The following is a 13425-nucleotide window of genomic DNA, read 5'->3' on the forward strand; positions in this document are numbered from 1 at the left end:
CCTGCAGTTATGAGAGCATGTGAGCAGAAACACTATAAGATAAATAGCTGTGCTATGTCATTTCTGCAGCATTTATTTGTAATGTTTAATTACAATGGAAATCTTTAATGATTAGCCAACGGTGTGTGTGAAGGTCCATGGATATTTAGGATTTGTGTTTAACATTTAATGCTTTACCACATCTTACAGTTTGTGTAGCATCGGCTTGGCTTTGATATGAATTTCTTACTCTTTATTCTTTATCATCATCATTATTATGTTGTTGTTCTTATTTATGTTGTTGTCGATCAGGTTTTAGATTTTTGTTTAAACGTTTGGTATTAATCATGATCAGCCCTAGTTTTGAACCGTTTTCCTGCAATGATAAGTTTAAATTAATAAATAATAGAAGCATAGGATTGTTTTTGAAATATAGCCCACAGCTTCTGTTTCCCTTACAATACTCAATGAGCACAGTATGAATGACACGCTGAATTACTGAAGCTGCCTTTTGTTTAATAAGTTGGTATTCTCAAAGTAAAGATAAGCAAACAATTATCCAAATAAAAAATTCAATAAAGCCATAGTCAGTAGTTGCTGCATTGGCCAGAAAGTTAAGTGTGGCTTCATAAATCTCTGGGCCACTCGGGGCTTTGTGCTGTAAAGTAGAGCAGCGCTGACACGCGCACAAGCACGAGCTTTGGCTTCGTACGGGCCAGAACAAAATGTTCACCACGGAAAAGAACGAACGCTCACGTGCGCACGTGAGCTTGCACCGAACCCCACTGACCAATGAGGGTCGCTCGTCTCGTGTGTTTGTCCCGGTTCGCAGCTCGCGACCCGGAGCTCCGCCGCCAGGCACCGGGACGGAGGAGAGGGGGACCCGCTGCGGGAGGACGGAGAGGTTTGGCTCCTGACATCTGTGTTGTCACGTGACCCGGATCCGATCCGAACTTTTTCCTCGGTACCACTTGTGAGTTGGCGGTTGCTATGGCTGCGAGTTCATGCGAGGCTGGCAGAGAGGGAAGTGACGAGCTCGGCTGTTGTTGGGACACGTGACTGGAGCTGCACTGATCTGTTGTGACAAGCAGCGGGGAGGGAGGAGAGCAGGGAGGCAGACTGAGAGCAGCATCGCGGCCAGGAGCACCCGCTGCTGCGTCCCGTCCGCATTTCGTCCCTGACATGTCCCGATCCACTCGGTCCTGTGTGTCGTCAGCGCTCGGTTAGCCTGTCAGCAACTCGCTAACTTTCTGTGGCCAGCGCTCGCGGAGAACGTCGCAGCCCCGGGTCGGAGGCGTTGACTCGGGCTTGTTTGTTTGAGAAAAGTTTTAATGAAGACCACAAAGGAAGTCCGCACAGGTGGCGTCTCGAGGGTTGAGTAGATGGCGGCCGTTGGGGCGCTGTGTGCGGGTTGGACACGGAGAACAGCCGCCTGATATTAAAGCGAGGAGAATGATACAACACGTCAAGTCGTAGAAGAAAATACCGAGACCCTGCGTCGGTGTGTTTGTCTGCGGCTGTGGCTACCTGTCTGCCTGCCTGTCTGCCTGCGCAACTCGACGGGGGTTGGGGGATGTTTGGCGAGGTCGTCGTCACCCGCAGACGCGTCCACCGCTCGGCGACGACACGGTTAGTTGGTTGAGTTGTTGCTACCTAGCTAACCGAATTAGCAGGCAGCCAGAGAGTGTTGTTGGCCGGAGAGGAGACACCGAAATGCATCGCGACGTCCACTGTGGTGAAGGTGCTGCAGTTTGACTCGGAGAGAAGCCAGCTCGCTAATCACATTACAACTAGTCGGATTGGTGACCAGCTCCAGGAACCCGAGCGTCCGTCCCAGTACCTGACCGTGGCTGTGCCTGCGACCAGCTGTCTGTTTGTTAGTCAGTTGGACAATACAGTGCGAGTCGATGGGAGCGTACAGTAGCATGCTAACAAAGCGATGCTTTGTTGTTGGATAGGGGGCCGCTGGCACCAGCACGCAGGCTTCACAGCTGATATTATTGCTTAGCCACTACACGGTCACAGAGGAGGGGGGGGGGGAGTTCAGGGTCCAGGCACCGCTGTGTTGCTGTCAAAGCTGTGTCATAGGAGACTGAGGAGACCCCACAGGACTGATGACACTGGACAACATGAAGACCGAGAGAGGTACGTAGATCACACATTTATTTATTTATTTATTTGATATACATTCATCTGTGGAGGGGAATGAATGGTGAGTGTGTGTGTGTGTGTGTGTGGCACAAAGTGCATTTCCAGCTTTGCTTGACTGATCTGTACCCATGTTCCTGAGAGCCAAATCAGGCCAGGGGAATTATGTAACAGCTGGTCAGCCTGGTCACTGGTTATGTGAATTAACAAAGCCTGACCTGGGTAAATGAGGACGTGCATGCACAACACACATTTTCTGGTCTGGGATGTTACCACCAATGTCAGCTGCTTTCTCTCCTAACCTGCAAGATCCTCCTCCTGCCAAACACTGTGTCGTTTTCCAGTTGCTCTTGTTTTGACAGGGCTGCAGTGAAATGTCCCTGACACCCACCCCGTTGTGGAAATAAGGCTCCTGCCGTATGCTCTGCAACATGTTTACATGTCGCTCTATCTGCAGCTAGGGGTGAAACGGGGACAGAGGGGACACCCTTGTTTGTCTCAATGTGATTATGCTAATTCTACTATTGCATTTATTCGTTAAGGCTATCTCGATACCTTAATCTCTGCCCTGACGTTGAGTTTTGTATAAGCTCCTTTAGCGTATAAACTTAATGATTGGTTGTGCCTGGTTGTTTGTGGTCTGGGGTCAACAGTGACTTGATTCGACAACACAATAGAGCCAAATGTGGAGGTGTTGAAGGGCCACTGTTCTCAGTCATGAGGAGATTAGCCACAGTCAATCAGTGATTTAGTGTGTTTGTATGAAGGTTATGAAACTGCAGTCAGGCCTCTGAGTGGTCAGAGCGAGATCTTTTTAGAACACAATACGCTTGTAATGGGACTCCACAACACAAAGTAAACATATGCCCTATAAGGGTCTAGACTTTTAACCCTCTCCTTGCCTTGCAGTTAAGATCCTTTATATAGAAACACTCACTCCAGACATCTGTGATTTGACTAAAAGGGCACATTGACAGACACTGTACAATGTAACTATAGCCTAATAGTGCTCCGCAGCAACACTGGCGTTATGTGATCTGGTGCTGGATGAGACATTGACTTTCAAATTGCAGGATTTTAATATTTTAGTTATTACAAAATACCTTTTGTATGTTCTCCTGCCTTGTATGAGCCAAAAGCTGAAGCACTGTCGACCGAGGCACATTGCTACTTTATCTGCTCTATGCCCTTTATGGATTGTCACCATGTCAGGTTGGCGAGCTCACTGTCATGTTCTAATTATGAACGCTTGTTCTAGCTAAAGCTGCAACACAGCATTAAGTCCCTGTTTGACTGGCAGATGCCGTGGTGCTATTGTTATTCGAAACATACTGTACTATTCCTGTGATGGTGCTACCAGATTGCTTATATGCCAGATACCTTGCTCTCCTCTCCATTCTCAGAGAATGAGGCTGCAGCACTGAGAGGAGTTTATTACTATATAGCCTCGACCATACCACGGTTGACACATCGGTCAGTTCACTGCCCTGATGCTGGGCTGAGCGTTCCTAGGAGAGCCTAGCTGTGTTGTGTTTGAGAGGGTGAGCTAGACAAGTCCAGACGTGTTCATCCTACACAAGTCTCACAGGCTGCAACCTCCTGATCAGGTGGGTGTTAAAAGTCAAGCCACCGATTTTGGGGTTGATGAGGTCATGGATCAGGCTGTAGCCTGTGATACCTTGATCCTTGTTGGGAACACTGGGAACTCCTGTTGCCGAAATTGATTGATTGGTTTATAAACAGGCGTGCTTATGACGTCAGCATGTTGTCAATGGGCTATTAGTTTAGCTGCTACTCTTTGTGGACTACCAGCAGAATGGAAGTCCTCGTCATTCAAATATCATATCATCAAACGTAAAGACTACAAGCAATCATGTGAGCTGCTTTTTGCTGACTCGACTTCCTGCAATTGGACTGAAAGTCTGAACTATCCCAAAAAAGGTTTTTACACTTCAAAATATTTAACAATGGTTCAGTTTGATGTGGACAGATATCACCTCTTTTTGTTTATAAAAGGTTGGTCCATTGTTACAGACCATGTTCAAAGGCACAATTCACACCTGTTATTCAGTTTAGGACTAAACTGAAAGTCAGTAGGTCTGGGAGGTCCAGACAAGGCAGGTGTGAAAGTGCCATTAGTCACCGCTGTAAAAACACAAAAAGGAAAAATAACTTATTTTTAGAGATGCACCGATCAATCGGCCGCCGATTAAAAAAGCCGGTTTTATATCCAATCGGCCACAATCGGTGACCTGCCGGTCACTGTCGTAATTTCCGGTTTTCGGCCGATCAAACTCACCCGCATGCGCGGTGCGTAGCAGCTCAAGGCGCCCAGAGCAAAACAGCTAAAAACTAGCAAGACTCGGGAAGAAAACATGTCGCTGATTTGGACTTATTTCACTGTGTGCCAGGACGACCCAAAACACGCTGTTTGTAATGCTTGCAAGTCAAAAATAAGCCGTGGGGGATCAACGCCTAAGACATTTGGAACAACAAACTTAATACGCCACTTGGAAAAGAAGCACCCAGGTGTGTTTAGCACATATAAGGACACTGCCGCTAAGAGGAGGGATGCAGCAGAGTCGCAGCAACCACAACAACCCTCCACCATGGCTGCTATGTTCGACATCAACACTGAAAAGTGCAACGCCACCACTAAGAAAATAATGGAGTTCATGGCTCTGGACGACCAGCCGTTCAGCGTAGTACAGGATAAAGGCTTCGTAAACCTGATGAAACACCTGAGTCCACGGTACAAATTACCAAGTAGGCGGTACTTTTCTGACACAGCGCTGCCCGAGTTGTTTGAGAGAGTTTCAAGCCATATACACAAACTGCTGGACGGCACTAAATCCCCGGTCAGTTTCACAACGGACATTTGGACTTCTAACGTGAGCTTAATGTCAATGTTGAGCCTGACTGCTCAGTGGCTGGATGATGAATTTGAGCTACATCAAGTCCTTCTACGCTGTGAGGAATGCCCCGGGTCCCACACCGCCGACAATCTAAGAGCCAAATTTGACAAAATGTTGGCGGAGTGGAAAATCGATAAGAAGAGGGTTCATGTCGTGTTGCGTGACAACGCTAGGAATATGACCAAAGCACTGGATGATGGCAACCTCCCCAGTCTCCCGTGTATGGCACATACACTACAGTTAGCGGTGATTGAGGGACTGCAGTCTCAACGCTCTATCACTGACGCTGTGGCAACAGGCAGGAGAATAGTCACGCATTTCAAACACTCATCGCTAGCCTATTCAAAACTCCACGCTATCCAGGAGGAGTTGGGTCAACCCACGAAGCGCTTGCAACAGGATGTCCCCACGAGGTGGAACAGCACATTTTATATGTTGCAGTCGCTGTTGGAACAGAAACGTGCCCTGGGCTTATACGCAACAGAACACGAGCTCCCGGCCGTACTCACCACAAATCAGTGGGGGTTAATTGAGAATTTGTTGAGCATCCTTGAACCTTTTGAGGAACTCACTAAGACAATTAGCTCCTCGTCAGCCACCGCCGCAGTTGTCATCCCTGAAATCACCGCACTGAAGCGCCTTTTGGGGAGAGCAGCAGACACAGACCGTGGTGTGGGCACTGCCAAAGCCACGCTGTTGGAAGCAGTCCAGAGAAGGTTTAAAGACATCGAGAAGAATCCACTGTACGCTGTGGCCACTGCTATGGATCCCAGGCAAGTTATAACTTACTGCTAATAATGTTAATCAGCCCACTACTATTCTTAAATGAATAAGCATTTGCTACTAAGCTATAGGCTAACGTGTTTGCATGGGTATATCAAAACATAAAATTAATTAAAACAAAAAAAGGTATTTTTTGTTGGCCTTTTAGTGCCTGCTTGTGTATGTTCAGAGTGCACAACATTTATGTATTGCCTGGCTAATGTGGCTATATAATAAAAAATAAAATTCCTTTTGTCTGTTGATACAGATACAAAACCTGCTACTTCTCAGCAGAAGTAAAGGATGAGGTGAAAAGGGTGCTTCTGAACATGCTGGACACAGTGGACACCAGTGCCAGCAAACCCACACCTGATCAGCCTTCTGGGGAACCTGCAGCCAAAAGGGCAAGTCCACTGCTTTCGGTGCATGCTGAGATACTGAAGGAGAGTGCTAGCAATGAGGAAGAGCGACTGCTGGGCAGCCCTTCATCTGTGCAGTTACATCGTTACCTCTCCGAGTTGCCCATCAAGAGATCTGAAGATGAAACTGTAAATGATGTACTGAAATACTGGCATGAAAACAAAACACACTACCCTGCACTTGCCCCGCTTGCCCAAGCCTACCTCTCTGCTCCATGTACAAGCGTCGATAGCGAGCGCTTGTTTAGCTTGGCTAGTAATGTCATAGACGAGAAAAGAAACAGGCTTTCTGGTGAGAAGGCAGAGATGCTTCTGTTTGTGAAGAAGAACCTGCCATTGATGGTTAAGTGATTGCATTGGGAGTGGGATGGAGTACTTTGATCACAACCTAAAGCTACCTGTTTGTATTGATGTTTTTTTTTTATCCCATATTATGATGCACTTTTTTATTTAGAGAGGTCAAAGGCCTGAAATGTGCAATTTACTTTGAGAACCAGTTTATTTTCAGTACATAATAGTGCACTTTATCTTTTGTTTGTATTTATTTTAGTTTTATCCTAGTTATTGACCTGTAAACTGGACTGAATGTCAGTGTTCAAAATAAATCTGCTCAGGAGGCACTGTTGAAACTCTCACTCTATTTCTTATTCTTGAAAAGGGGAGTTATGATAGCATATAGCCTACCACTAGTTGTGGTTTTAATTGCAGTTATATAAGCAAAATGTTGTCTGGGAGAAGGGTACTCAAGCCAACAAATATGGTGTCTATTATATGATTATAGTTATTTCTTAGAAAATCGGTATCGGAAAAAACGGTTTTGGCAGGTCAGACCTCCTTAAAAACCGGAAATCGGTATCGGCCAAGAATTTTGCAATCGGTGCATCTCTACTTATTTTTGTCGGAAAGTCTTCTCAACACCAATTACCAAGAGGTGAAATCTCTTACAGCCTTGTTGTCTTACACTTCGAAGAATGATCCATATTTAAATGCGTGATATATACATATATACATAAACAAATAATAACGCTGTTGTCAGCTGGGATGCCTCTTATCAGCTATTAGAATCGGTATCCAGAGAGAAAAAAGCAGATTTTTCCTTGAGGTTCATGCAGCTTCTCTTTGTCATTTTGTGTGAACAGTGCTTTTGTCATAAAGGTAAAAAAGGATCACTTGTGTTGTGCTCAGGAGCCTAACCAGAGTCATCTGACCCCCTTGTTTTTCTGTGAGTTGAGTTGTGCATGAGTCAGGACTGTGTGTCTTTGTATGGTTGCGTGCGGGTGTGAGGACAGAGTGAGTGTGGCAGAGTATGCAACAGATTGCTGTTGGCCTTAATAAGCGCTGTACCGTTGCACCATGTGTCTCAACTGACAGCTTTTACATGTCCTATAAAGTGTAGCTATAGAAAACATGGGACCTGTTTAAGCCAGTGGCCCAGAAAATGTCTCATTGTATCGCCAGTCTAACCATTTAAACCATAGTGTGATTGAGTTCCGATTTCTTTGTGTCCTTGAAAACATAAATTTGTTACAGTCTCCACACGTAGAATCAAAAAAGTTTTGTTCAAAGCCACACTGGAACTGTTTACACCATAAAAGTAGCTGTGTTTCATTAACTCTGGTCCTCATCACAAACAGATCAGTGAATAAATAAGACTTGAAATTAGATGATCATATGAGTTCATACGATAAAATGACTGAGCAGAGATCAAAGAGTCGTGACTTAGTGTTTCCTCCTTAATGCCCTGAAGCGCAACACTCATTTTCCTCTGCTTACAGGCAAGAGTTTAAACAATACACACAGAGGTGATCTCATAGCTAGTCATGGTGGAGAGACTCAGTCAGCTGGCAAGCCTCAGCACAGTTCTCTAGCTCTCTGTCATGTTGTTTGGTCTGCTAGTATGGCAGCACTTCCTGTCCGGAGCCATTAGTCCTTGGGGGAGGAGTTGAAAACGCACACACAACTTACTCGTCCGCCTGCCTTCTGCCGTGCGCTCAGTCAGATTACAGCTGCCCTGAGACGTTCCAGGCACATGCCAGCGGATCAGAGTGTACACTCTCACTGACGAGAGACCCAGATAACGCAAAGCGACGCACACTGTTGTTCCCGCACAACACCTGTCCAGCCCTGTGTTGTTCTCTGCCTTCTCCTCGGCAGTGATTTACCCCATGCTGCAGCAGAAGGTCGCCACAACAGGTGCTCTCTTGTTATTTACTCCCCTCACACAGTTGGAATCCACCTGTGTTGTTTGTGTTTTTTTTTATTGACATGTTTGGTTACAGAGTCTCTGACTTGTGCTGATTAGAAGTACTGTCTAATGTCTTTACTCACATGTCTGTTATTATTTGTAAGTGAATTGTAAGTGTACAGTTTGTATTCATGCCAATTTACATTTATTTAGAGGCCTAATAATTCGTTTTTCTTACTTATACATTTCAACTTAGATATTGGACATTTTACAGCGAGATTCAGAGCCGCCTTTTGTAATGAATACCAATAGCAGGTAGGCACTCAGCTGTGCGTCACTATCCTGGCCCCTGGTTTAACCAGCCTATATCAATGCTGTAGTTACAGGTTAGACTGTAAGTAGCCCAGCTTTGTCTTGTGTCTGCCTGGGATTGGGCGCCTAGTGCTCCCAGTCCGCTAATACTATTACAAAATTACTGGAACATTTCATTCAGCTCATGAGCTCTTCATCACAGCATGTATATTTGTACATGGATACATGTATGTATGTGTTTGTGTGTGTGTGTGTGTGTGTGTGTGTACGGACATGTGCGTGTGAGTGTAATGCAGGTTTAATGCTTTGGATCACTTGGGTCATTGTGAGCTGTGTCCACACACAAGGACATAAAACAGAGTGTACCTATTTAGTACGACTACTCGTGTTAACAAGCTGTACAGACACACAGAAATACACTGGCCAGACTTAGTGCTGGACTGGCTGAACCAGCCTGGGTCGTATTTCTGCTGCCAGGGTGCCACTGAGCCAGTGATGTCATCGCTTATGTTCGTCACATCCTCCCGCCCCTGTGGCTCCACACAGCCAACCAGCAGCAAGCTCTGCAGGAACAGGAAGAGCCATCTGGACCTGATGGGGTTGTGGTGTGGATTATAGCTACGTCTCCTTTTCCTGTGTGTAACAGTTTGCGTGTCTTTGGTGTATTAAGGTTGTCTTCTGTTGTACTTTTGCGTTTCTTCTTTAAGACGCCCATAAGCTGTCTTTTATGATCTGGCAAAAATAAGGGTCTTGAAAGTTTTTAACTGTGCTACGTTTTTCCTTTTTTAAATAAATCAGCAGCCACCTTTCATAAAAACTTTTATATTAATGCTTAAAAGGATAGTTAACTGAGAAATGAAAAGTAACTCATTAGATACTTGCCACTATGCCAATAGAGGGGTTGTTGAAGTGTTCGAGTCCACCAAAGACTTGTTTCAGTGGTAAACAGCATTCAGCCAAATCCAATGCAATTTAACATAAAACGCCTCGATACTGCTCCTGTGGTGTCATCCAAGTGACCAAGACACTGAGCAGGGTTAGTATATAAACATGTTTTTATATCATCAAAGTGGCTGAATAACTTAAATACAGCAACTGTATCTCCATGACCAATTAATTCCTAGTGACCTTTATAGTGTGCCCATCCTTCCACTTTATTATTAGTCATTGATGTGACATAATTAGATCTGTGCTTAGCTGCAAGTTCGGTGCAAGACCGAGGCCTTACTCAGAAACCACACAATAACCAAAAACACGAGCGCTCACGCCTGGCACGAATGTTTTGAGTATTTCTTTGTCATCCTTCCACCATGACTGTTATTTTTGGAACAGAGAAACCCCAAATGACAGCTTTGTGTTAATCTCAGCAGTGTTTAGAAAGGACTGTGTCAAGGGATGTTTGATTATTGTAATTCTGCATGCTCTGTAAGCGAGGGGAAACCATGTACAGGCAATTTTGTCTCTCTCTGACCTTGTAGTGAATCAACTTTTCCCACTCTCGCTCTCCTGGTCTGCTTTTCCCAATCCCTTTTTTCTCCTCCACTCCTCTCTTTTCTCTCCTCCTCGTCTGAGTCACATCACATAGACTTCAGCTACTGTAACAGCTCAGCACTTAACACCCCCACCACCAGTCTCTGCTGCTCATCCAGACAAAAAAACATATTGACAGAAATAGAGCTTGGTTGACTTAATATCTAAAACACCAGAATGAAATGGTTAATAGTATTGCCTGACATTTATCAGTTTATTGATTACCCAATTGTGTTGAAATGTTCCTATTGGTATTCATCTCCCCCATAATAATTTGAATAAAGGTCAGAAAACATAATGTCGAACATGCGTTGCATTTCAACAATGTCTAATATTAATTTTCACATTGACCTGGAGGGTACTTTAATGATAATAATTAATCATCACTGAAAAAGAACTCTAATAAATAAATCAAGGAATAAACGAGAATAAACTTGATGAGTGTGTTGCTTTTTTGCTTAGGGGTTGTGTTTGTAAAATTAATTGTTTTTGAATGCGGTTTTCAAAGTTGGCTGCTGCACTTCATCCTTTTCCCCCTTTGCCTTAGTGAACTCATGCTCTTTCATGTGATGGCACTTCAGATGTGTGAGGGGTGATGGGGCGGCAAAGAAGTAGAGATTTCCTGGAAAAGAAAATTGCAGTTTTCTCCAGGTGAAACTAATACACTTTAAAGACGCGTACTCATTACATGGATAGATTTGCATACTTGCCGATGCCCGACTTGGCATTTTTGGCAGTATCGGAGGCATTTCCGGTGCTGTAATGGAACACCTAGTGTTTTCACTCATCTATCTTAAAAAATAGGGTATGCCTCAATTTTGGTTTGGATTTTGAGTTCAACATTATTTCCCTTTTAAAATCTTGGAATTTTTTTTTTATAGAGTTTAATGAGATTTCCCAGAATGGTTGTTTTTAAATGATTATAAACAATTTCTGTTAATGCAGACATAATATGAGGATATATTTACAGTGCTATAACAGTAGTTCTCTTTTTAAAATTAGGAAATACAAATCTAGGATTTTTTTCAGATGCCACTGATTTATTCCATTTGTGTCTTGCTAATGTGGACCGTCATGTACAGTGACTCTGACGAGGGTGGAATCCGTGTCAGGTTTAGAGGTCTGCCTCCAGACACCACACATATTTTGTTGCAGAGAGTGTTACGCAACGAGCACTTTAATCTGGTTCATGTACCGGACACCTCGTCTGTTGCGGTGTCCCCCTGCTGAGTGTGCTGTGCTGGTCCAGGACAGAAACGCCATTTAAAATGAAAAAAAATTCTCCATGACTCTGTGGATTCCCTCAGTGAGTTATCACTAATGAAAATGAATTAGGAGAAATCCAGTGTAGATTCTTGGAGGATAATTGATCTGTCTCCAATGTGACCTATTCTGTTAGAGTAATTGAATCATGGCTACAGAGTACACAAAGGCACACACTATCAATATCTGTTAACAGAGACCACCTCAGGGGCTTGTTGTGGAGGCGTTAAGCACATTGGTTATTCACAACAGGATGAGGTAAAGTTAATTTGAGAGTCACCACCACTATCTTCTTTCTTTTTTCCATTTTCTCATCTTGTCTCTTTCAGGGCAACAGCCGGCCTCAATGAGGAGTGAGCGGTTCCACTGTCACCCTCAGTGTTGCTTCATCCTCACACCAAAGCAGCTGACAGTCCGTCTGTTCTGGTTAACTGGGTTACTGTTCCTTTTTTTTAAAGGTTTTTAGAGGGTGGATTATTTGGTTAATATTGAATCTGTGGTCAAGTGAGTCCCGACAAAACTAGGTTTAAAAAATATAACCGTGAAAAGCAGAGAAGCTGGAGATGTTGTTGAACGTTTGTGGCAGTGCAGCTTTAACAAGAATAGCTGGGGGGGGGGTTTCAGCCATGTCAAGACTATGGTCTTCTGCTTCCTTGTCCTGAGTTGTTTATTCCAGTTACCAACCACCTGGATCTGCCTGTGCCACAATTTTCACTTGGCCCTTTAAAATCGCCGCGGCTCAGATTACTGAGTTCAGATTCCCCTTTCTTGACATTGGCATCGGCAGCACAGGAGAGGTCACAGGCCTGTGTGTTAATGTTGGACTGGGTGGCTCCGGTTACAGTAAGAGGCTGGTTTGTCCTACTGCCCTAGTGTCCTGTACCCTCTAGTAGTCCGCTTGCTGAAATTTAAACCGCTATAGGAATGATTTAGTGACAGATACTGCCGGTGCAGGAGACAGGGATTTGTTACGGAGATGACATGGACAGACTTTTACAAAGTACTTTGGAGCACCAAATGATCATGTTTAACATTTTCATTCCCATAAAGAAATCTTGATTTTACTTTTGCCCTCGTTCTAATGAAGCTTGGATGTCTGTTAATAAGCTTGTATCTCAAGTGTAATGTTGAAGCTAGTTAAAGTGGGACAGCATGATTGTTGGCTTTACTGGGGAAACCTAAGGCCCTTTTCCGACCTGGTGTCAGTGATCCGATTACAAATGGACAGCTGACACAAGTACACATGCAACCAAGATGCATTGAAGACACATTTGAGAACTGATCGCTCAGACCACATTCAGAGGTGGTCTGGGATGCACGTTACCCATCAATGAAGTTCTAATGGGACCACTTTCTTTCAACTGTGTGAATGCAAATGGGTCAGTCAGTGTCGAGTCATCATATGTTTGGGTCGCATCACAGCAGATCTTCATGGAATTTGGCATTGCTAATTTTGGCAAATGAGAAACCTGTTTATCTGAAATTATTTGTGTTTCCGACCCTAATAAAGGGAGATACGGGCGATAGAATTAGCAACTTTAGCACTTTAAAAAATACAGAGACCATTTCTATGTGACCTATATTAAGGCCATCCTGGGTCTCAGTGAAGGAGTGCCTACTCAGCTGATGTCCTCTGAACTGCTGCAATTTCACAATGTTTCCAAAGTGTTTTTGCGCTTCTCAGTGTTTCCCATTCATTAATTTAGTATTCGTGGCCACCATCACAATATTAACTTTAATTGCATCACATTGATTTCCTATTTTGTTTTCCTTTTTCTAAATGAGTAAAACTTTAAGTAGAACTGCACACAGCTCATTGATTTGCTCCGCCTCTACTTGCCTCTTCTATCCTCACACTGACACACACACTCAAATGCATTGACAACAGACCAATCTACATCATAAGCATGGT

General features: G+C 44.2%; 1 protein-coding gene across 1 annotated transcript in view; it reads left to right on the plus strand.

Annotated features, from left to right (window-relative positions):
* Positions 1-838: 838 nt before the first annotated feature.
* The window catches only part of atosa (atos homolog A), a 33551-nt gene continuing 20964 nt past the window's right edge, over positions 839-13425 (plus strand). Inside the window, exon 1 of the mRNA XM_053421916.1 lies at positions 839-2124. Coding sequence (XP_053277891.1) covers positions 2094-2124 — 31 coding nt within the window. The 5' untranslated portion in view covers positions 839-2093. The remainder of the gene's footprint in view (positions 2125-13425) is intronic.

This window comes from Pleuronectes platessa, chromosome 1 (assembly GCF_947347685.1).
Source record: "Pleuronectes platessa chromosome 1, fPlePla1.1, whole genome shotgun sequence".
Taxonomy (NCBI): Eukaryota; Metazoa; Chordata; class Actinopteri; order Pleuronectiformes; family Pleuronectidae; genus Pleuronectes; species Pleuronectes platessa.